General features: G+C 55.3%; 2 protein-coding genes and 1 long non-coding RNA gene across 4 annotated transcripts; 2 read left to right on the top strand and 1 right to left on the bottom strand.

Annotated features, from left to right (window-relative positions):
- Nucleotides 1-1,443: 1,443 nt before the first annotated feature.
- On the top strand, nucleotides 1,444-11,077 carry HOXA10 (homeobox A10). Of its 2 annotated transcripts, XR_006298542.1 has the most exons (3): nucleotides 1,444-1,784; nucleotides 6,337-6,598; nucleotides 9,479-9,589. XR_006298542.1 is itself a non-coding variant. In XM_043589151.1 (2 exons), exons 1-2 carry the CDS (start codon nucleotides 7,312-7,314, stop codon nucleotides 9,751-9,753), a joined length of 1,239 nt encoding a protein of 412 aa, XP_043445086.1. In that variant the 5' UTR covers nucleotides 7,181-7,311; the 3' UTR covers nucleotides 9,754-11,077. The 2 variants fall into 2 exon arrangements, 1 of the variants encoding a protein (XP_043445086.1); XM_043589151.1 differs by lacking the exons at nucleotides 1,444-1,784; nucleotides 6,337-6,598 and adding an exon at nucleotides 7,181-8,275 and having other exon boundaries at nucleotides 9,479-11,077.
- LOC122488037 lies at nucleotides 10,617-12,115 on the bottom strand. Its single transcript, XR_006298543.1, has 2 exons — nucleotides 11,934-12,115; nucleotides 10,617-10,844 (listed from the first exon to the last, which is right to left on the bottom strand). It is a non-coding gene; the product is annotated as an uncharacterized LOC122488037 (long non-coding RNA).
- Nucleotides 12,116-13,402: 1,287 nt separating this feature from the next.
- Nucleotides 13,403-19,462, top strand: HOXA9 (homeobox A9). The gene is made up of 2 exons (XM_043589152.1): nucleotides 13,403-16,945; nucleotides 18,050-19,462. The coding sequence occupies exons 1-2, from the start codon at nucleotides 16,366-16,368 to the stop codon at nucleotides 18,286-18,288; spliced, it is 819 nt and encodes a 272-aa protein (XP_043445087.1). The 5' UTR covers nucleotides 13,403-16,365; the 3' UTR covers nucleotides 18,289-19,462.
- The last annotated feature ends 4,151 nt before the right edge of the window (nucleotides 19,463-23,613 follow it).

Here is a 23,613-nt window from a genome sequence, read left to right as displayed (position 1 = left end):
GAATGATCTTTTTGATTTCTTGGAATGTTTGGAAAGCATAGGGGTAAGCTCTAAGGTAGTCTGGCCCTACAGGCTCTGGGGACCTCAGCTGAGAAAGCCAGGTACCCTCCCATTGAATTTCCTCTGCCTCCCTGTTTTAAGAAGTGTTTGGTGGCTCTGTTTGTAATGGGAGTGTTGGCCTGTCCTCCGTTCTCACCCACCACGTATGTCGCAGCATGTACACAGGCGACAGGGCACAAGGAAAATAAAGACTGTGGAAACTTGAGTATTGGGTCCTGGTGTGACAGTCCTCTTCCTGTTTGCCTTTTACTGCCAAATGTTTGCCCCCCCACCCCCCCACCCCCAAAAAGGGGCAAGTTATCAGACCCCTGCAGGGGTGGGGAGGTGACTTAGTCGGGATTTAACTCCACTGGAAGCCAGGCTTGGGAAGCCAAGGTGGCTGGCCAGGTCCTTTTGGGAAGGGTGGGGGGCGGGGTCCCAGGAATGGAGTATCTCAGGACCTGGAATTGGGGGTTTCATCCTTTCAGACTGGAGAGAGGCTTGGGAGAAAGCCCTGGGCTTTGAAGTGGCCGATTAGTTTGATCCCAAGCTGGGTTTGCTCACCTCAGGACTAGGAGGCCTGAAGTAGAAGCACTGTAGGGTGCCCTGGGGATCTCCTTAGGAAGACAGAGACTGGTCTGGGTACAAAGAGTAGACTCTCAGGAGCCTCTATGGGCACTTTGTCCCAAGCTCCCAGCTGAGGCTGCCTTTTCCCTTTGGGGAAAGAAAGATGCCGGTTTCCTCTTTGTTTCCTGCCTTTGAACTTCTGCCTTAAATTTGGACATCACCCATAACCTTGAGGGGCAGAGCGGAAAGGCCAGAGCCTTTTGTTGCCCACCCCCCACCTCTACCCCCACCCTCTCCCTAGCCACCCAGGCAGGGCCAGAACTGCAGAGAAGGTGGAATTTGGAGAGAGGCCTCAGCCCCCAGACCGCGCTTTGTTTATTTGTTTGTGTGTTTGTCTAACTGGCGCGACTGGGGAAATCGAGCTCAAAAGGGAATGGGACAGACCCCCTAGATGAATGTCTAGGTTGATGAACAGACACGGAGGTGAACAACGACTCTCTTGGGGGGCAGTGAGGGGTGGGCAGGGAAACCCAGGGTTTAAGGAAAGACTTCCTTTGGGACGGTTAAAGATTAACCAAAGTCTTGCAAGTTGCTAGAGAGTCTAGCCAGGAGGACTGTTCGCGGGCGGGCGGCGAGCGGGCGCGGGTTTGATTTCTGAGCCCTATAAAAGCCCATCCTCCGATGGCTGTGACAATGTGGTCGTAAACCCGTCCGGGGCCGGCCAATTTGCATATTTGGAATGCGCCGCTATAAACCCGGCTGGGGTTTTGCAGCAATTTCTTAGATGTAAAAATGAGATCTCTTTAGCAGCGGGCTGGGCACATTCTTTCCCTCAGTCTATGCCTAGAGCCTGCTTCCCTTTCCCGGGCTCCGTGCTGAAGTTCGGGCTAGGCCTAGTCGCTCAGCCGCCACGAGATGGCGCACGTCCGATCAATGTCAAAGCCGCCGGGGAGCCGGGAACCCCAGCGCGATTCTCGGCCTTTGTTCGCTTCTGATACTAAGAGCAGCACGTTACATTATTTCACTTGTCCCGCTCCCCTTAGTATCAAAAAAAGGGGGGGTCACCTTCGAGAAGTAATTGGTGTAATTTAAAGCAACGCGCCTTCTTTAGGCCTCGCAGGCGTCGCGGCACGGAGAAGCCTGCTGTCCCTTGGCAGTGATTTCGGAAATGTGTCAAGGTAAGAGGCCACAAGTTTAGCTATTTTAATCTGGCTGAGGCGGGAGTGGGGAAGTGGCCGATGTCAGAGCAGGACTGGGAAAAGTGGCTGGGTTTGTGCGCTCTGGGTGACGCTATAGGCGCTCAGCCCACCCCCCCCCTTTCTCCCATCGCTCACTAAGGTTGGAAAGCAGGGGGAGGCCTAAGTGGAAAAGTTGACGATTTAAGCTCCCTGCGCCATCAATTCACCCAAGGCGATCTTTCAGTTTTCTAGAAATGTTCAGAATGGGACGAGCCAAGGATGGGGGGCATCCAAGCGAAAGAGTTCTGCTTCTACTGGGATCGGGATTGTGGTGGCAACAAAAAGAGAGGGGGGGGGGCAGAGAGAGGGGAAAAGAGAGAGAGGAAAAGAGAGAGAAAAAGGGAGAGAGAGAGAGAGAGAGAGAGATGGCGGGGCTGGGAAAAATAAAGTTTCTACTCCAAACAATGAGGTGGTCAGCAACCGTGGCCGCTGGGGCTGGCTTATTCCCTGGGGCAGACATCCAGGAGGCCGCTGGTTTCCTACTAGGTGCCCCGGGAAAACCTTTGTTCTGAAGAAGGCCAATTCAAAAAAGTCACATATGATTTTTGAAGCTTCCAGAGAAGTCTGTATTTGCTTATTCGAAATGTACCATTATAAACCGGGCTGGGGTTTTGTGGTGATTTCTTAGATGTAAAAATGATATCTTTTGCATATTTTGCAAAATATGCAAAAATGGTATTGGTAAATACCTATACGTTTTCAAAAGCTCGCACTGAGAATCAACTCTGATCACAATCTGTCCATCAGCGTTGTCATAAAACACATTTTAAAACAATCGTTTGACTTAAGATTTCAGAGGCTAGATTCAAATGTCCTCTTTTCTTATATTTAAGTTTTTATTCCGATGTTCTCATTAGTTTCTTGAAATGGTTTTTTTATTTTTACAAACATACAGTGCATGGGTGAGTGGGGGCAGGAATCTCAAAAATAGGCGCTGCCTGTGTGCCTGTGTGTGTGTTCATAAATTTGCCTATCAAAAGTCACTAGTCTTTGTTGAGCTCGGGATTCCAAATTCTGTCAGAATAAGGCAGCCACAGGAACCACACCGAGTGGGCACCCGCACCATGCTGTCTGCAGCCTGAGCCTTCCCTAAAATCCCAGAACCGCTTCTAGTTTCAAGGCCAGAAGCAGTTTATTACGGACAAAATTAAGGATACTGTAACTTAGGGAGCATGAGAAAAGGCCCCAACACTCCCCCATCACGAGAGAAGGGCCAGTTTAATGGCTGGATTTAGAGAAAAGTTTAAAGTGCGTTGTTGAGGGATAGATTGCACCTGATTAATTCAAAGCAGACACAGCAAATATCCCTGGAAATGCTGACATTCTTAAAGATGAACGAGAAAAGAATGTCATCGCTTACAATAAAAAACATTTTAACTATACAGTAAAGGAGAGAATCAGAGAAGTCCATAATTTTTGTTAAAACAGATATGTGAAAGTAGCGTTTGTTTTTCCTCTGTGATGCTACAGCCCAACTCCACAACGGGTCAGATAATTCTGACCCCGGAAAGCCCTGAGAACAATTTACAGATACAGATTGTTTACTGGCTATCTCAATCTCAGTACCCAGTATTTTTAAAAAGAGGTGTTTTTTGGTAATAACAGTTTGTTATTTCTGGTCATTTGCGAGGGCCTACTCAGGAAGAGTAGGAATCCGCTCTCTGGTGAAATGCATCGTAATCCTCGCCAAAGGGCTTTTTCCACCGGCCTGGCGATTACTTCGGCTCCATGGCCACGGGGAGGGGAAGCATTATTACCCAGGTAGAAACGGACAATATTTACTCCTAAATAAAATGTGGGCTTTAGGGGCTGCCATATAACCACTACACAGGCCTGGCTGAAGGAAGCAGGCACCGAGAGTTTTAGGTCAAAAGCATCCTGAGGGCGAGAGAGAGAAATTCAGCAGCTGGGAGGGAGGGAGAAGAGGAGAGAAGAAAAGAAGGCAAATGGGTTAGAGGGAAGAGAGTGTCCAGAAGCCTACACATGCTGCAACTAAATCGCTTTTCTTAATCTCTCTCGGGAATGGAGAACCTTGGGAAAGCCCAGGCAATCGATAAACGGAATATTCTATTGAGAAAGTTAACACCTCAGTGTTACAGTCTGGGGAGTGCAGAGGCTCGGGGGCAGTCGGGGATGCTGGGAGCTCCAAGACCAGCTGAAAGGGCAGTAGCCTCTAACTTGAGTTTCTGCTGCGTGGATATCTTCTCATCCGAACCAGCGGCAGCAGGCCAGTCGGCGCCCCGGCGCGTCGGCAAGGCTGTCCATTCGCTCGGCTTCAGGCCCAGCAAGCCCCGGTGGGGGTGGGGTGGCGGTCCTGGGCCAGAGAAGAACTCTCACATGGGCTTACACACTCTTCATCATCGTCATCCTTTTTTTTTTTTTTTTTAAGCAAGAAACTCAACATCCCGTTTGGTTTATTGCAAGGGGAGAAAAGACACTGGAGAAAAACATCCAGCTCTCCCAAAGGTCAGTGAAGACCCAAGTGCCAATGCCATGGTCTGAGAGGCTGCAGCAAGCCTTCCACCTCCTCTGAGTCAGCAGCCAAGGGGACCTTCATATAGCAGATGCAGCACCAAGCTGACTTTTGTAACCTTGGTTGGCACCTGCATGCTCTTGGATCTTATCCAGCCTAGAAGCCCATTTGGTCACCCTACGGAGCCCTGACCAGACTAAGCCTGAACTGCCTACGGCCGGGGCAACCGGCTTGTCTTACCAGTCAAACTGGCAGGGCCGCTGGATTCCGGAGGGTCCTGGAACATTCTGGAGGGCCCAAGGAGAAGACTGTGAGGAGTCTGTGAACTCCTTGAGAATGATGGGTCAAATTGTGGGAATGCCCAGATGTGCATTTTTCACAGGATAAGAATCAGAGCTTGCCCTTAGCTTTTCCAAAGGGGCCTTAACTTTCAAAGAGAAAGACGGGTTTAGATCATTGACTTTTCACTTTATTTTCTTAGCCTCTGCCATCTCAAGCATCCTCTCCCATGGCCACTGACCCTTTCCAATCTACAGCCTTGGGAAGTTGCTTTGTGCATTTAGTGGGGAGAGTAACCAAGTCCTGGCCCATTGGCCTGCTGGGACGCGTTCTTTTCAAGGAACCCTCTCCTGTTCTTGGGACCTACTTCACACTCTGCAGAGCTTTCTTGATTGGCATGAGCAGTGCTAAGAGGCAAAGCCCCTTCTCAAGCAGTCCTCAGTTTTGTGGCATTTCCCAGTAGCACTGCTGAGCGCCACAGTCCCAATGCGTTACACCCTCCTGGTGAGTGGGATAAGGACCAAGCCCGTCCAGGGAAGGGTCCTAGGTTTCCGAGCTCTGAAGCTTTCCATGTGGAAGTTTGTCGATCTCGTGGGCCTAGCCGGATTAGAAATTGCCTTGGCCTTATTCGTGGGAAGGAGGTGGGCAGTGAAGGACAGCTCCTGATCTCTCCACACATACTTGATTCGGCTGCGGCTGCTACTTCGGCCTCAGGAGCTTGTGGACTGGAAAGAATTAGTTCTCAGACACTCTCCCCTTCTCTCCCCCTCTCTTTTCTCTCCCTCTGGCCTTCTCTCCTTCTGTGTCTCTCTGTCTTTCCCTATCCCCCTCCTCTGTACCCCCGATGCCCAGCCTGCGGATCCGGTCACCGCCAGGCGCAGGCCAGTTGGGTGGAAGCGGCTAGAGCGCAGCGCAAACTGTGGCGCGGCCGCCCGCGCTGCGGGCGGGCGGAGAGCAGCCACAACAGGCAGATTCCGCAACTGCTTGCATCTCAGAAGCCAGCGTCAGGGCTCTTCCGCCAGCTCTCCCGTGCACCCTCTCTGGGTCTTCTCAGGCTCGGCTTCCTTCTCGGTCTGGGTTCACACCGGGAGGAACAAGGCCAAGTGCCTGGCAAATCACCCGGGATGCAAGGGTCTTTCCCCGCTGCAGGCTGAGGCCTGAGCGGTCTGCTTCCTGGGATCCCGGCATTTAGCAGCCCCAGTCTAGGCCTCTGCAGGGGCTGGAGCTGGTGCGGCAGGCAGGCCTGGGGCATCCTGGAGAGCTGTAGCCCACCGGCAAGGGGCAAGGCAGAGACCTCCTGGACTCTACTGGATCCGGGCCGGAAAAGGTCGCATTTCCTGAGATATGCAAGAGGCCCACACAGGGGCTAGCGCCCTGGGACAGCAGTTTCCATTGACTGAGAGAGCGTTCCTACGGCCAGAGAAAAAGGAGGCCCCGGTGTCTGCTGAGCAAAGGGCCTGGCCTCCAAATGCTGCTATAACTGGGCCACGAGCCCAGCCCGGGCTTGCCGGGAACGGATTTCCTCACCGCGGGCCTCGTTAAAATGCGCACACCGCGGGAGTGAGGGCTGCCCCAGCCGCGGGTTTGGAGGGGAGGGGGGAAGAGGGGAGGGGACGAAGAGGCAGGAGTGTGGTGACACTGGTTCTAGTCATAACCTCCGAGAGCGTGCGAATGCCAAGGCTAAAGGGAGAGCTTGAGAATTGTACGGCAGAGGTGCTCATCCGCCGCCCCTTCTCCAAGTTTACCCCTCCAGGTCGTCGCCTCCAGTCAAACCCAAGACCCAGAAGAGCAATGTTTCTTTCACTTCCCTGAAACGGCGTTTAAGCTTGGAAGCTACCGGGGAAATGGGGCTATGGGGTGCCTGGACCTGGCTCTGACCTCGGAATAGGGGTAGGGGAGTCTTTCAGCCAAGGTTGCCAGTCGCTTCTACCATGCCCACCCCCCTTCTCGTTCCAGCTCTCACCAGGGTCCACCGACAGCAGCTTCAGAGAAAGCAAGCCAGGTGAGCATACCAGAGACAAAGATCCTAAGTGGATCAACGACTGGCTGGGGAGAGTGTGGGGGTTGAGAAGCCAGGGCAATACATTTGGGGGGAAATTACGTATGGGAATCAAGAAAGAAGTGGCAATAGCCGGCTTCCAGTGCGCTCTGGATCTCGGACACTCTGAGGTTCTTGGTGGCCTTACGGCCAGGTCGGCCACTTGCAGGAGACAGTTCCAGGTCCGGAGCCCAATGGGAAGAGTCTGAGGCCCTACAATAGGCCCGCTTAGTGTTTAGAGTATATGGAGGGCTAGTGGCTAATTCCGAAATAAGAGTGGGGAGCACCCAAGGCGGGCCGGGGTGCGCACCATAAACACCCCACTTGTTAACTGCGCGGGGGCCCAAGGGCCCTTCAAACAGACCCCGCAGGAGGGCTCACGTCCGAGCGTGGGCGGGGCTAGCCCAGGAACCAGGCCCCCCACTAGCCACGTTGGGGCAGCCCCCACAGCTCCTGGCCTTTGGGCTGAGGTATTGGGTGTGCGTCTCCTGGCCCATCAATACAGATTACATATTTATATCAATCGTGGGCTCAGAGGGCGCCCTCGGAGAGCGGCCCCGCGCCTACGAAACCAAACTGGGAGTGGTCGCGCGGAAACTCTGGCTCAGGATTGGCTGCGGGCGCCCGCCGCGGTGCGGGGGGATTGCTAATCGTATTCAGCATGTTTTGCACAAGAAATGTCAGCCAGAAAGGGCTATCTGCTCCCTTCGCCAAATTATCCCACAACAATGTCATGCTCGGAGAGCCCCGCCGCGAACTCTTTTTTGGTCGACTCGCTCATCAGCTCCGGCAGAGGCGAGGCTGGCGGCGGTGGCAGCGGCGCCGGGGGCGGCGGTGGCGGCGGCTACTACGCCCACGGCGGGGTCTACCTGCCACCGGCGGCCGACCTGCCCTACGGGCTGCAGAGCTGCGGGCTCTTCCCGGCTCTGGGAGGCAAGCGCAATGAGGCGGCGTCGCCGGGCGGCGGCGGCGGCAGCGGGGGTCTGGGTCCTGGGGCGCACAGCTACGCGCCCGCGCCTATAGACCTGTGGCTAGACGCGCCCCGGTCGTGCCGGATGGAGCAGCCCGAGGGGCCGCCGCCGCCGCCACCGCCCCAGCAACAGCCACCGCCCCCGCCGCAACCACCCCAACCCCCGCCGCAGGCCACCTCGTGCTCTTTCGCGCAGAACATCAAAGAGGAGAGCTCCTACTGCCTCTACGACTCGGCGGACAAATGCCCCAAAGGCTCCACTGCCGCAGCCGAGCTGGCTCCCTTCCCGCGAGGCCCGCCGCCCGACGGCTGCGCCCTGAGCACCTCCAGCGGGGTGCCAGTGCCCGGCTACTTCCGCCTCTCCCAGGCCTATGGCACGGCCAAGGGTTACGGCAGCAGCGGCGGCGCACAGCAGCTCGGCGCCGGCCCGTTCCCCGCTCAGCCCCCCGGGCGCGGCTTCGACCCGCCACCCGCACTCGCCTCCGGCTCAGCGGATGCAGCCCGGAAAGAGCGAGCCCTCGATTCACCGCCGCCCCCCACGCTGACTTGCGGTGGCGGCGGCGGGGGCTCGCAGGGCGACGAGGAGGCGCACGCGTCGTCCTCGGCCGCGGAGGAGCTCTCCCCAGCCCCTTCCGAAAGCAGCAAAGCCTCGCCCGAGAAGGACTCCCTGGGTAAGCAGGGCGCGCTGAAGGGGCGCAGTCAGGCGGGCAGACAGGCAAGCCGACCCAGAGAAGGGAAAGAGCAGAGCGCCAGGAGTCCGCGCAGCAGCCGGCCGGCCTTGGCCCAAGCTGCAGGCAGGCTGACCTTGTGAACTTGCTTTTTAATATTTGGGCGTGGGGACGCAGTAAAAATTCATGTCCGACTTAGAGCCCCACACCAAGACGTCCTCCGCTCTGGCCTCAGCTCACCCCAATTGGGGCCGAGGACAGGGACAAGCAGCCCCCCTCTCGTGCATGCCCTTCTCCGTGGCCCGGAGCACCCTAAGCCGTGGTCTGGGCCCAGTCTGCGAGGCGCGGCCCACGCGGGGGGAGGGGGAGGGAGGAAAGTAGCTCGCCCGCAGATAGCGCGGATGTTTGTAAGGCATCCAAAATAAGCAGCCGCCAGCACCAATAAATAAGCCCATTAACCGGCGAAGTTCGAGTTTACGATCCCCCACGCTTTTTTCAAAGTTGCTGGAGGGGCGGGAATCCTCCTTGCGGGGAGAAGAAAAGGCAAATCCCGCCCGGACGCCGGGGCCCTGAGCTGAGAGTCCGAAAGGGACCATTTCACTTCCCCTGAAACTCGGAATCGCCCAGACTGCATGTCCCCGGCTCCTGGAAGGACGTGAGGGACGGCCCTTGACCCCGAATCAGTTTTTTTGTGCCTTCTCCAGGTCCCAACTGTGTCCTTGTCCCTCTCCTCATTGGGCCTTAGGCAATCAGGGGACTGGAGTGAGACACAAACGGCCCCCCTCCCTTCCTAGTAGGCACCCATGCCCCCTGCCTGGGGGCTGCAGGAAGTGCTTGTCTGCCTTGGGGCGAGAAGCAGAGAAAGGCGTTAAGTTCAAGCAGTACAGCTTGCCGTACAGCAGCAGGCTTTCGTTCTTTCGTTCTGGGAGCGCCTGGCAGCTTTGTGTTAAAACAGGTGTTTGGGGGAAAGTGGAGGGACATGTGAGCTGGGAGGGTAGGTGTAGATTGAAGGCCCTGTCCATTTTGCACATGCCTGTTGGAGGAATGCTCTTCTTGAGCAAGCTAAGGGGGGGGGGGGTGACGGCCGCAAAACTCCGTGTGACTTAGGGCATCCCTCTCATGGCAGAGAAGTCCCAAATTCACCCCTGCGCACAGCCTAGCCTGGCCCCGATTTAACCTTCCCCTCTTTATTCTCTTGAATGCCAGGCAATTCCAAAGGCGAAAACGCAGCCAACTGGCTCACAGCAAAGAGCGGCAGGAAGAAGCGCTGCCCTTACACCAAGCACCAGACGCTGGAGCTGGAGAAGGAGTTTCTGTTCAACATGTACCTTACTCGAGAGCGGCGCCTAGAGATCAGCCGCAGCGTCCACCTCACGGACAGACAAGTTAAAATCTGGTTTCAGAACCGCAGGATGAAACTGAAGAAAATGAACCGAGAAAACCGGATCCGGGAGCTCACAGCCAATTTTAATTTTTCCTGATGAAGCTCCAGGCAACGCCGTTTTTTTTTTTTTTCCCCGCTGCCAGAGAGCCGTTCTCCTCCCTCTGTCTTCGGCCTCTGCCCAGGAACTCGCACCTGTGCCGGAGCCCCATTCCTCCCTCCCACACTCGCCATCTCGCTGGCCGTTACATCTGTGCAGGGCTGGTTTGTTCTGACTTTTTGTTTCTTTGTCTGTTTGCTTGGTGCTGGTTTACTTGTTTTCTGGGGGAAAAAGCCATATCGTGCTAAATTTCTGGAGAGAGAACTATTGTCCTGAAGTGTCGAGTGGTGACTGGGCTGGTTTGCTGTCTCGGGGTTCCTCTGCTGGAAATGGCTCCGGTCCTCCCGGTGGAGCTGGTTTCCTGCGGGGGCGGGCAAACCTAGCCGGAAGGCCGAGGTCCCATTGTAGGCGCTGAGGTGTCTGGCCTGAGGTCAATGGTGCAAGGAGCCGCCACCGGGCTCGCCTGCCTGGAGTGCTGGGCTGTGTTTAATCAGGGGACACAGGCCCCTGGGTTTCTTTTTTCTTTCTTTCTTTCTTCCTTGGCAAAGAGAAGGGCTTACAGGCATGGACATGCAGGCTGGCAAAAGGGCTTGACTTTGGCTGATTAAAAAATTGAGAGTAAGAAAGATTAATCTTTCCTTCCTCTGCAAGATATCCCAGCTTTAAAAGGAAAAAAAGAAAAAGAAAAAGAAAAAAAAAAAAAGAACGACCAGGAGAAGGAAACTTCTCTTCCAGTTTGTGTTAGTCTTGCATTGTGGGACTAAATTATTTCACTTACCTCTGAATTTCCATATCCTTCTGTCTGTAGATAAATAACCTAAGGTAGTTTTGTTTATGCGTGTGGATTTAGTGGGGTTTTTTTGTCATTAAGTAATTGTTACCACTGGTAACACACGACAAGCACACCGCAATTCTCCCTGTCTTGTGGAGAGTTTTCTTTCTCATTTTCTTTTTTCTTCTTCCTCTTTCTTTTTCCTTTCTAAAATTCATAGAACCCAAGGAGGGCTGGGGCAAGCGGAATAGACTAGAGAAGGGAGACTTTGTTTGGGTTTCCTTTATACTGTGAAGTTACATGCATAAAAGGGTCAAACCTGTAGGTGCAGAAAAAGAAAAATTATAATTACAAATCTGTATAAATGTCTATTATTATGAAAAATTGCCAATCTTGTTTTATGCAAATGCATTCTATCGTTATTATAAATGTTAGTTCTAGCTCTATTTACTTCTAATCTTAAATCAGAATAAATTAATATTGTAATGCTGCTGTGCGTGGAAAAAAGACGATGTTTATGTTCTTATAGAAGAATAAAAGCTGTGGAATGAAGCTTTTTAATTTTACCTCTTTTTTTGACTTCTTATCTTCACCTTCCACTTTATCCCGGCCACCACTTTTACAACAGGAGGACTAGCCCGCGCCCCCTGCAATTACTTTAGGCATCTATTTAAATATTACCTAGACGGTCGTAATTTGTCTGGGCCCTATAGCCCTGGTGCCGTAAGGTTTGTCGGCTTTTGTTCAGTTTTATGACTTGCTAGTATATCTGGATTGTGGCTGTCTTGGACCAGTGGTTTCAGTTGAGAGGGGAGCTGCATAGACAGAGGAAGCCAAACAGGATTTCTTTCGGGAGCCCCAGGGAGGCTCGCAGACGCCGGTTGTTTTGTGGGTCCCCTGGTCCCAGATGACCCCCAGCCTAAGAATCCGGGGAGCAGGCTGGGCCAAGAGCGCGTCACTAGCGTCCGCGGCAGCAGTTAGGTAGACTGCTGCTGGCTGCATGGCCCCCTCCCCCAGCATGGCCTCCCCCACCTGGTCGCCCTCCTCGGGGCCACGCGTTTCCTGCTCGCGGGAGGTGGGGGGGTGGGCGCGACGGCAGGGGGAGGGGGCGCGGGAGCGCGCGCCCCGGCTGGCTGGCTGGCTGGCTGGGAGGGAGAGAGGGGGAGAGCGAGTGGCGGGGAGCGAGCCGCCGGAGGCCGAGACCAGACTGGGAGCCGGGCTGTGTGCCGACCCTGGCGCTTTCGAGTTGCTCGGGGCTGCCGCAGCTCGGCGCGTGCTCGCTGAGAAGCAAGATTTGGGAAACGAGCACGCACACTGCTCGCTCTCCTCTCTTCTCGCTTTCTCCTCTCCTTCCATTTTCCTCTCTCTCCTTTACCTTCCTTCCTTCCCTCTTCCAGGTTTACCTTACCGGGGCCGGTGGCTTCTCCCTCCGTGATGCCTTAGCTGTAGCGCCGCTCACACAGTGGCAGCGCAGGCGCAGGTTGGCAAGGGGGGGGGGGGTTCGGCCGGGCGCGATCGCAGGGTTCTCCCTTTGGCGGCGGCAGTGGCGGCGGCAGTGGCGGCGGCAGCGGCGGGCGAGGCAGCCCCGCGCGGGCAGCACCAGAACTGGTCGGTGATTTAGGTAGTTTCCTGTTGTTGGGATCCACCTTTCTCTCGACAGCACGACACTGCCTTCATTACTTCAGTTGAAATCGTCTCCAGGTACCTGTGCGCGCGGGGGCCGGGCCGGGCGGGGCATCCAGGCCCTGGTCGTGCCAGGCCTGCGGTGGCAACCTCGGCTTTTCCCCGTGCAGGAGCCGCGTCCCTGCCTCCTTCTCAGAGCTTTGTCAGGCTGCTGGCTTCACCTCCCACCCCGTGCCCACCTGGCCCCGAGCAGGTATGGTCAGGTTAGCTGCTTCTTGGCGGAGGCCGGGGGCGTGGTAGGAATTCTGGGCCCTGAGCCATTCAAGGTCAGGGGCGCACGCTTCCATCCTGGGCCTCCCCCCACTCCAGGCCTGTGCCTGGCCAGGGATCCTGCCATTCTCCTGCAAGGCTGGGATACTACCAGTCCCAATCCAGGGTAGAGATCAGGAAAGATCCCTTTGAGAGAGACTCAGGCCAAACTAGGAGGGACAGGGCGGAAAGGGGCTGGGATCCTGGCCTTGTCACTTACCCTTCTTTCTGTAAGCTGCCCTCGGCTCCCAGGAGTCGCCTTTGACTCTTCCTTTTCTTCCTCGCTTCCTTCCTCTTTGTGCTTTTTTGTTTTTTCCCTTCCTTTACTTCTTCCTTCTGTCTTCCCTTCCCTTTATTTTTCTTTCATCTTCAGTCTCTCTGTGCCTACTTTTCTATCTCTACCACCTTGCCCCCCTAACTCTAACTCCGGGAAGGACCCAGGGCTGGTTTGGGGAGAGTCTGGGGCTGGGGTCTTATTTTTCTCTGCGCGCTCAAGTTGTGGTCGGAATCTGCCAAGGAAGGGCTTGCGTGGGACAGCTGTCCAGGGCTGTGGATCTGGGCCTGGTGTGCTGCTGCACAGACAAGGCCTCGGTTATGATCACGACCGGATGGCGGCGGCCTTGCGTTCTTACTCTGCGGATTGGCAACCGCAGCCTAAGAGATCCGATTAGAGGGCATTGGCGGCGTTTTTGTGTGCCCACACCAAGGGCAAGGAGGCTCTCCCTACCCTAACTGGGCACCTGAGGCTGGGACCTGTGCTGAGGCCCAGCCAAGCTATGTGGAGCCTGGCTACGCAGGGAATTCCGCCTGGAAGCTTCCTCGAGTCTCCTGGGCCTGCAGGTCCCAGCTCAGGCTTTAGTCGCGGTAAGGGAACCCTGGTAGGGCAAAGATTGGTTGCTTGTTTGCCAGTAGCTTCTGTCAGGTTCAGAGTCTGTTAGATATGGCATCCTTGTGCAGAAAGGTGCTGGAGGCAGGGACCCTTCCAGCTCTAGTCTGTTTCAAACAATAGCAGAAAGAAATCCTAAATTCCAGAACCATTGTAATACAAACTTGAGCCCTTGTTCCAAGTTGTAGTCCACCATTGGAAGCCAGTTGAATCCTTACGGAACTGAAAACAACTTTCATCCCTCCCTGGCCCCCAAACACACACACACACACACACACACACACACACACACACACACACCATCAGACTCATGCCCACCAACCTTTGATTCCCCACCCCACTCCAGCTGCAGGAGCTGTTTCCATTGCTCTGCCTGCGGTCCTGTTATCTGAAAGGCCGGCACACTGCTTTCCCCTCAACTCCTCTGTGCTATTTTCTGGACCAGAGTATTGGATTTGTTTTGGAGGCCAAGGTTTTAGAACTCTCAGGCGAAAAGAGATGGTTTGTAATTATACCCATTTATTATTTTTTTATACACACGCAGTCCCTTTCATTTCCAAAATAAAAGCTGACTCAAAAGCCTGAATATTTTCTCCCCAAATCTCTGGGCTGAAAGGGGATAACGTTAGGGGTTGTTTTGTTTTTTTTGTTTTTGTTTTTTTGTTTTTGTAATTTTTCTCGCCGTCTAGGCACAAGTAAGTACTGATGAACACTCAGCGCCTGCTGATTATGTAGTAACTGTCCTATTCTGGGGGCCAAAGCCATTTAAAGGAAGAGCCTTTTTGTTTAAAAAAATATACTAGTAATAATTTGTGTCTTCTCTGGGCACAAAAAGTCGAAAACCAACAAGGCGAGTCCAGCCTTTTCGCAGACAATTACAATTAGGAGCGAGGTTTCCTCTAGGGTTAATATTTCTTAATGAAAATCTTCATGAAAATCTCAGAGGCACCGCGAACTGCCCGATATTTGGGACACACCGGGCCGCGGTGGGGGTGGGGATAACGCGGAGGAATTTACAGGGAAAGGAAAATATTAGGGGGGAGGAGGCTGAGGCGACCAGGACCAGCCACGTCGGAGTTCACTGTGTTGGCCACTTCCCTCTTCCGGCGCGGGCGGATAAAGGGGCACCCAGTTGGTCTCCGCCTGGCGTCTCAGCCTCGCCCCGAGGCAGAGCCTGGCATTTGAGGGTCCCCGTTAGGGACAGGGATGTACAGGGTTTGGGGGAGGATTACTGGAACTGTTGGGGAGAATGAAGGCAGAAAAGGGGATGGAAGCGCCCTCGCCGCTTGCCCTCGCCGCCAGGGAAGTGGGTTAATGAGAAACACACTCTTGCAGGCACAGTGTTCACACGTGAATTTAATTACCCCGTTTTTAGGAGTCGCTGCTTTCCGTTCGGGTTTGGGGGTGGGTATTTTCTTCCAACTGACAGAGGCAGAGGCCTTTTAATTTACCCCTTAAAGACTCTAAGGGGTGAGAAATACCTTCCTCAATTTGGCCAAGCTAAAGGATGGGATTAAAGTCAATGCCCCGTGCCCCTCCCCGTTTTAATTTCTAGCCCTGGACTTGAGCTGCCCTGGCCGGCCTAGCTTTGGGCCTTGTGACTCTGCAGAGTCGTCTGGCCTGGTGGGAACCGAGGGGGGAACCCGGACAGTGGCCAGGAAGGAAGGAAGGAAGGAAGGAAGGAAGGAAGGAAGGAAGGAAGGAAGGAGCAAACCCTGAAGAATTCATACTGGGCCCCCGAGGCCAGCCGCTCTGGTGCGGGCCTCCCAGCTACTGGAGCCGCGCGGTCTCATTGGAGGCACTACCTTCTCCAAAGCCGATCTCTCCTTCCACTGAGGCTGCCTCGTGTTTTTTTCGCAGCTCGGGTTTGGGGAGTGCGACAAAGCCTGAAGAGCTCAGCGTGAGGGCCTTCGAGGTCGGGGCACAGTGTTGGGTCGCCTGCTGCGTCTGCCTGGGGATCCTGATTCCCGGCTGACAACAAGCAGGGAGCGGGGGCGCGGGGTTGGGAGCGAACCCCGCGGCACAACCAGGCCCTCCAACCCTTGGCCTCGGGGACAGCTGGCCGCTCCTCGGTGGGGCGCTCGCTGGAGGCGCAGCGGCAAATTTGGGAGCTGCCCGAGCGCCCTGAGATCCAATCGGGCAGATTTCAGGGCCCCACAATAGGCGGTGCCCCACTCAGAGGCCTGTCCCTGCCCAGCGCGCTCGGGCAGGGGCGGCGGTGGCTCGATTGGGACGGATACTGCGTTGAATTTGACTTTTCGCGGCCGGCCCGGGGTAAGCTCGCATCTCCGGGGACTGCAGGAATTATTTACAGGGAGCTCGCCAACCAAACACAACAGTCTAATTTAACCTTTCCAAGTCCTCGTAAATTTTTACAGCTGGGAGCCACGGCGAAGCAAACGAATCTGTTGGTCGTTCCCAACTTCCCACCAGCCTGTGTGGCTTCTGAAACAATAACTCCTTATGAAATATCATAAATATAGATTTAAATACAGTAGAGCGAGAATGCGATTTGGCTGCTTTTTTATGGCTTCAATTATTGTCTAATTTTATGTGAGGGGCTCCACTGGCCGCACTCGCACGCGGGACCCGCGCCTTGCTGATGGCGTGATTAATTGTGATATAAAATAGTCCGCTTAAGAAGTGTGTGTCTGGTGGTGGCGGTGGGAGGGGAGGAGAGTACAGAGGCAAGGCCAGATTTGATCTTTTAATCTTCGTTGGCCACAATTAAAACAAACCCGATCGTGGAGCGCCGCGATCCCTTTGCATAAAAACATATGGCTTTTGCTATAAAAATTATGACTGCAAAACACCGGGCCATTAATAGCGTGCGGAGTGATTTACGCGTTATTGTTCTGCCGGGCGGGCACGTGACGCGCGCGGCCAATGGGGGCGCGGGCGCCGGCAACTTATTAGGTGACTGTACTTCCCCCCCCCCCTGGTGCCACCAAGTTGTTACATGAAATCTGCAGTTTCATAATTTCCGCGGGTCGGGCCGACCGGCCAGGCGCGGGGCACAGCGATGGCCACCACCGGGGCCCTGGGCAACTACTACGTGGACTCGTTCCTGCTGGGCGCCGACGCTGCGGACGAGCTGGGCGCGGGCCGCTACGCGCCCGGGGCCCTGGGTCAGCCTCCCCGGCAGGCCACCGCGCTGGCGGAGCACCCCGACTTCAGTCCGTGCAGCTTCCAGTCCAAGGCGGCGGTGTTCGGCGCCTCGTGGAACCCGGTGCACGCGGCGGGCGCCAACGCGGTGCCCGCTGCAGTGTATCACCACCACCACCACCACCCCTACGTGCACCCCCAGGCGCCCGTGGCGGCGGCGGCGCCGGACGGCAGGTACATGCGCTCCTGGCTGGAGCCCACGCCCGGCGCGCTCTCCTTCGCGGGCTTGCCCTCCAGCCGGCCTTATGGCATTAAACCTGAACCACTGTCCGCCAGAAGGGGTGACTGTCCCACGCTTGACACTCACACTTTGTCCCTGACTGACTATGCTTGTGGTTCTCCTCCAGTTGATAGAGAAAAACAGCCCAGTGAAGGCGCCTTCTCCGAAAACAATGCTGAGAATGAGAGCGGCGGAGACAAGCCCCCCATCGATCCCAGTAAGTGTCTCCTCCCTTCAGGCCGGCCGCCGCCTCCACGCCGGCCACCAGGATCTGCCAGCCCTTCAGCTTTCTCTTGAGCCTGTCTTCGCCTGCGCTGGGAGCCTCTTGAGCAGGGGCCGCGAACCAGAAGTTGCTGTTTAGGATGCCTCGGATGGGGCCCCAAGTCCAGGGAGCAATGACAAGCTGGTCGCCGGGTTTCGGGGGGAGGGGAGGCGGCTGCCGCCGAGAGAGAGAGAGAGAGAGAGAGAGAGAGAGAGAGAGAGAGAGAGAGGGCGAGGGCGGGGCGGGCGCTGCTGGCCGAGCCAAGACCAGCAGCCCCTCTTCCTGGCTGCCCGGTACCAGGACAGCAATACTTTGGGCCGTTCTTCGAAAGCAGCTCGGCAGAGAGAATCTTTTGTGCGGCTAGATGTCCTGGAGCGGCGGCAGCAACTGCAGCCTAGACGCTGGAGAAGACGGCCGATTCCTTCCACTTCTTGCCTTCAGCCAGTGGCGGCGTAAATCCTGCCCAAGATGAGGCTGTAGGAGACCGGGCCACGAGGGTCCCCGTGCAAGATTATTCAAATAAAGTGGAGAAGTGATCAACGCCCTCGGGGCGCCTAGGGGCGCCAGGCCGGCTGCCCAGCTCTCACGGCCTTCCAGAGAGGTCAAAGGAGTGGGGGAAGTAGAAGGAAAGGTGGGGAAGGCGAGAGAGAGCGCGCGCGCGTGTGTTAGTGAGAGGGAGAAGAGAATATTAATGCTGCACGAACACAGGGCAGGGTGGTTTCGCCCTGCCTGGCAAGAGGAAGATCTATTTCCAAATTTCACTCTTTGCCCTAAGTGCAGAGGGTGGGAAGGAGAGGAAAAGGACAGGAGGACAGAGGAAGAGAAAAGAGGGCCTCTGAAGGGAGGGGGAAGCTGAGGTTTTACTGCGTGCAATTGTAAGTGACCGTTCCTCTGTCTGTCTGCCACCGTTCCATTGTGTCGGAGGTCCGGCAGCCTTCCCTAACCAATTCAGCAGCGCCCGGCACTTTGGCGGGAGACCCTAGGAGGTTCCCTGGCCCCCAGCGGAGGGGGGTGGGTAGTGCTTCTCCTCCTCCTAAATCCCGTCTGTCTCCCTCGCAGGCAACCCGGCTGCCAACTGGCTCCACGCGCGCTCCACGCGCAAGAAGCGCTGTCCCTACACGAAACACCAAACGCTGGAACTGGAGAAAGAGTTTCTGTTCAACATGTACCTCACCAGGGACCGCAGGTACGAGGTGGCCCGCCTGCTCAACCTCACCGAGAGGCAGGTCAAGATCTGGTTCCAGAACCGCAGGATGAAAATGAAGAAAATCAACAAGGACCGAGCAAAAGACGAGTGATTCGACTGGAGTTCATTTAGAAAAGAGAGCGCGAGCTAGAGAGAAAGAGAAAGGACTGCCCGTCGTCCCCTTCTCCCACCCCCATCCCACCCCAGCCTCCACCACCCCGCACAAAGCGGCTCTAAACTCCAGGCCTCATCTCCCCCTGGCAGACCCGGCTCAGGCTGGTTCCTCAGCCTGCCACTTTCAAGGAGGAGGTATTGTAAGCTTTCCATTTTCTATAAGAGGAAAAAAAGGTGTGTGTGTGGGGGGAGAGCATTAGTGCTGATGGCTGTGTGTGCTAGCTTGTATATATATTTTTAAAAATCTACCTGTTCCTGACTTCAAACAAACAAACAAAAAAAAACTACCTTTTTGTAATGCACAACTGTTGATGGCGAGCTGTATAGTTTTTAGTCTGTGTAGTTAATTTAATTTGCTCTTTGTGCGGCAGAGTGATCTGCCCAGATACTTGAACACTGTGTTTTATTGTGGTGATTATGTTTTGTGACTCAAACTTCTGTGCTGGGTGACGCACCCGTTGTGATTGTGAAAGCTAGAAAATTCAATTTCAACTCAGGTTGTTGATGAGGGAGAAAAACAGTTGCATAGAGTATAGCTCTCGGTAGTGAAATATGTCTTCTGTATAACTAGGCTGTTAACCTTTGATTGTAAGCTAGCTGTAAGGATTTCCCAGTGAAATAAAATTTTAAAAGAAAGAAAAAGTGTTCTCCAGGATGCACAGATTCATGGGTTTTCTCCTCTTTTGAAATGCGGGCATTTTAGTCTCTACATACTCTATAGACCTGTCTTATCCATTGTATATATAATCCACATATTAAAGAAAAATTAATCAGACAAGCTTGCATATTGTTCTTGCACCGGCTGAACATGGAGGAAATTCAGAGCTATACATATGTGCAGAAGGTTACTACCTATGGTTTACATTTAATTTTAGTCGGGGGGGAAATGAATGCTTATTGTAATGGAGTTAATTTTATTGATAATAAATTATACACTATGAAACCGCCACTGGGCTACTGTAGATTTGTATCCTTGATGAATCTGGGGTCTCCATCGGGCTCAACATACACTGTATATTTTGCAATAGTTACCTCAAGGCCTACTGACCAAATTGTTGTGTTGAGATATTTAACTTTTTGCCAAATAAAATATATTGATTCTTTTCTATTTATTGCGGGTCAGCTCGTTGCACCTTCTTCTCTGGGACAGGGGAGCGTGGGGGAGAGTCTCTGGGTGGCGGCCGGGCCGGACTGGGGTGGAGGAGGACAGAATCCCGGTTTTACCTCCGGCCGGCTTTTAGAGCGGGAACCTGCTGGGCTTCGCTCCCACTGGGGCCAGCTGCCGGGCGGCGCAAGCAACCGAGGAAGGCTAGGAAACAAGGGGAGGCGAGGCCCGGCTCCTGGTTTTGACCTGTCCCTTTTGCCGGGAGGCCCAGAGGCCTCTGAGGGGCTGGGCTGCAATCCCAGTATCTTTGTCCAGTAGCAGTGAAAGGCCACTCTTTGCTCCGGGCGCCCCGAGAAATTTCCGCAGCCATGGTCCACTGAGACTCCCGGAGCCTTCCCCTGGCATTGGGGGGGGGGGGGGCAAGGAACGGGAGGGCAGGACCGAGAGCTGAAGGGCCTGCCTCCTGAGGAGTCTCCGAGGAGGGAAACAGGAGCCCGACTGCCCCGACGCGGCCGCCAGGACAGACATTTGGGGGCTCTCAAGGGACCCAGGCCTTGCGCCCCGCACCTCCACGTCCTGTCAAGCTGGCCCAGGGGATTCTGGGACCTGCCCTACGCTCCCCTCCCAAGCACAAGTCCTGAGAGAGGCAGGGCCTAGGCAGCCGACGAGCCTGAAGCGCCATAAAAGAAAATGAGGGCTGTTACCGTTTATGGGGTGTAAAAGGCTGCGGGGGGAACGGCTCCAACTTCGGAGGCCCAAGCGCCTTATAGATGTGGCCAGAGGGTTCAGCCTAGTCTCCCCCCATTCTTTTCTCGCTCTCCCCGCCCTCCCCCCACCACCCCGAGACTTCTGGAAAGTTATCTGTGTTCTGATGCGTAAAGGGGGAACCAGGGCGCCGGAGGATGGGGCTTCCCCTCACGCCCCCACCCCCACCCCGCCGCCAGGTTGGGACGCCCTCTGTTGTTGCAGACAGAAGGAACTTCAAAGAATGGGCAGTTAAGGGTGTGCCATAAAGGCAGGGTCTGCGAACTGTCTGGAATTCGGCCCTTAATTAGTTTACAACTGTCCAGCCCCAATTAAGATTTTCCACCAAAGCCCTTTCATTTGTTTGCTCTGTCTGCAGCCGATAAAGCGGCTGCGGAAACAGCTCTTTTATGGGCACTGCCCTCTCGGCAGCGTAGATTCCGGGCTCCATGCACACTCCCCAGGGACAGGGCCCTCGCCCAGCTTTGGGATAGGGTGCCCGGCCCGCGGAGCCAGCCGACGAAGTTCAGGCCGCGCTGCTGGGGCTGCAGTGCCCAGATTCGGCCAGCAGATGGCAGTATGGCTCCACGCAAGAGGAGCCCGCGCCGCCATCTCCCGCCGCCGTAACCCTGGGAAGTTCCTAAGATGTCGACTTGACGCTAGCCTTTCTCGAATGGGAGCCCCAGATTTGAATGAACTGCGGTCGTATATTTTCTGTGCTGCTCACGCCGGGCCGGAAACCTCGCTGGGAAACAAGCAAGCGGTGGGGCTCGCCGGACCTGCACCGTTCCCTCCCCTGTTCCTTTCCCGGATTCCGGAGGCCTGTCGCTGCGTGGCTGCAGCCGTCCCGCGGCTGCGGGGCTATCGCTCCAGGCGCGGGGGTGGTTCTAGGGTCATAGTCCCCAGCCCCGGAAAAGCCTCGGGGCAGCGCAACGCTCGGAAAGCCCGGCTGACCAGCGGACAGACACAAGGACTAAGGCCTACAGCCCCGGGACTCGGTGACCCCCCCAGAGGGTGTGCACAGGGCGCATACCTTGGCCAAGGGCCCGGCGGCGGCCGGGGAGGCTCCCTAACGCTGCGCCCTGGTACAAAGCCCTGTGAGCCAGCACCCGCAGGAGAGCCAGGACCCCAGGACCCGGGCTGCATAAGTGACAATAAAATTTGCCGGCTGAATATGGGGAGGGGGGAGGCATTCTGGTGACTTTCCAGTGTGGGTTTAGCGGTTAAGTTGCGTGGGATGGGGAATCCCTGGGAGCGGGCACACCGGAAACTGTTTTGATTGTTCTAAAATAAATGCAATATTTAAAATAATTATAACAACATATCCTAGCTCCAGAATGGGAGCTCACGTTGTGAAAGCTGCCCTTGGTTTCTCTCGCCACCGGATTTTTTTTTTTTTTTTTTTTTTTTTTTGGCAGTGGAGCTGCTTAGGCTACTCCGGTTTCCCCTGCTCAGGAGGCGAGGAGGAGGGAGGGGACCCCAATCTAAGCCCAGCCTATCCCGGACCCTGGGCGGGGAACACGCCCCGGAACCTTCCAGGAGGCGGCCACGAGTTGCGGGTGCGAGGATCAGCCCCTGGTGCAGAATGCTTTCAGAGGGAACACGCAAAGCAAACAGAGAACAAACACTTCGAAGCACCCCGGAGCCCTGTGAACACGCCACGCGGTGTATTTATTTGGGTTGTAATAGTCTCTGCCAAGCCCACAAAATGTTTACAACCTGCATCTCCGCGCGGTACACGCTGTAAAACTGGCGACTGGATTTTGGCTGACAGATCTCCTGAGCGTTTCTCTCTCCTTCTCTCTCTTCCTCCCTTCCTCCCTCCCGGCCGTCCCTCTCCTCTCTTTTTCTCCATTTATATACACACGTTGGTATTGAAGACACACGCCCTCATTATCTTTCCTCCTATAATACACAGTATTTCACAGCATCCGATTGTAAGAAGGGTTTTATAGCTTCCCCGAGAGCCGCCCGTGGCCATGCAGCCAAGCTGCAGATACAAAGCTCGATTTATGTAACTACAAATAAATGGCGAAGGAGCAGATCGGTGGCCACCGCTTCTCTCCACCGAGTATGGAGGCCCCAGGTAGGTGCCGGCCGGTCGAGATCTCAGAGGCCTCACGGACAGCCACGCGGGGCCTTTCTTGCCCTTGGCCGGCTGGTGGCTGGGAGGCGGCTCTCCCGCTCGGCTGCCTGGGAAGCGCTTCCCTGTTAGCCGCGCAAACAAAACCCCCCGCGTCAGCCCCATCTCGTTTGCACTCGTCGGGGATGGATTTGTCCCCGCGCCGCGACCGGGGATTGCTCAGTGGATGAAGAACCGATGCGCAAGCTCGCGCGAGGCGCGCGGGTGGAAACGTTCAGACACGCAAATCGCCAGCCACCAGACCTGAGACAGGCTCCCTTTGCAACCTCAGGGCTGGCCTTAACATTCTTAGCTGGATTTAAATATTGAGGACTATTCGGGAACAAGAAGCAAGGGAAATACATTCTGTCTGGTAGGGAGGAACCCAGCTCCATGAGAGCGGTGAGGGGGGAAAAAAATGCTTTTTTGTAAAGACAGCTCGGCTGATGAGAAACCCACCTACACGTGCCTGCTCCAGGCTGAGCGTCAACGAGTATTTCTGTGAATATTATCACATATAACCCAGTGCATTTGTGTCTTTTCAGCCAAATACGTAGGAAACCAATGGCTGGAGAACACGCGATTAAGGGGCCCTTACTGAAAGCCTGACTTTGGCCTTTCCGTTTTAAAACCCTGCCCCAGAAGGCAGGAGGAGAGAGAGGAGCCCGGAAACGAAAGAAAAAATTCTGCACCCGCGGGACTCGGCCCAGTTGGCTGACTTGGGCCCAGAAAGGCCAAGGCCTTGCCGGCGGTATCTGGATTCTCCTTGGCCCCAGCCGAGGGGCAGCGCATCCTGCCAGGACCGTTTGGACCTGCCCCGGACCTGCGCTGAGCAGGGATGAGCTTGTGGCGTGGGCTCTCAGCCCTCTCGCGTTCCTTCCCGCGCTCCCTGAAATCTCTCCCCACTCGGTCTGGGTCATCTCACGTCAGGGCAGGTTTTACTCTAAACGCCATCGCTGTCTGCCGCTCCAGCCGCCCGAGTCTAGACAGACGGCGGCGGCGGCGGCGGGGCCCGGTCTTTCTCTTTGCATCTTGCTCTGTGTCACCCGAGGAACAATTTATTGGTCTAAAGCTGTCTAATTCCACCTCTTTGATCTCCTAGCTTTCTTGCTTGCTTCGTCTTCCTTTAACTTTCTTATGTTTTTATTTCCTGCCAGAAAGCGATGCTATTTGGAATATTTGATGTTTCTTCCCTTCCCATGTTACATCCTCCGTTCTCCAATCCAGACACGCTATCATCCTGATGCTTCAAAAAGGGCATCCCCGGATATTGCCCCCCACCACAGCCCTTG

Source organism: Prionailurus bengalensis, chromosome A2 (assembly GCF_016509475.1).
Source record: "Prionailurus bengalensis isolate Pbe53 chromosome A2, Fcat_Pben_1.1_paternal_pri, whole genome shotgun sequence".
Lineage (NCBI taxonomy): Eukaryota > Metazoa > Chordata > Mammalia > Carnivora > Felidae > Prionailurus > Prionailurus bengalensis.
This window is presented reverse-complemented; position numbering and strand designations above follow the sequence as displayed.

Excerpts from the sequence above, each read along its gene's own strand:
- HOXA10 (XM_043589151.1), top strand. The coding sequence starts at position 7,312 with ATGTCAGCCAGAAAGGGCTATCTGCTCCCTTCGCCAAATTATCCCACA. Across the intron at positions 8,276-9,478 it reads GCCCGAGAAGGACTCCCTGG|GCAATTCCAAAGGCGAAAAC; the intron begins GTAAGCAGGGCG and ends CTTGAATGCCAG.
- HOXA9 (XM_043589152.1), top strand. The coding sequence starts at position 16,366 with ATGGCCACCACCGGGGCCCTGGGCAACTACTACGTGGACTCGTTCCTG. Across the intron at positions 16,946-18,049 it reads CAAGCCCCCCATCGATCCCA|GCAACCCGGCTGCCAACTGG; the intron begins GTAAGTGTCTCC and ends TCTCCCTCGCAG.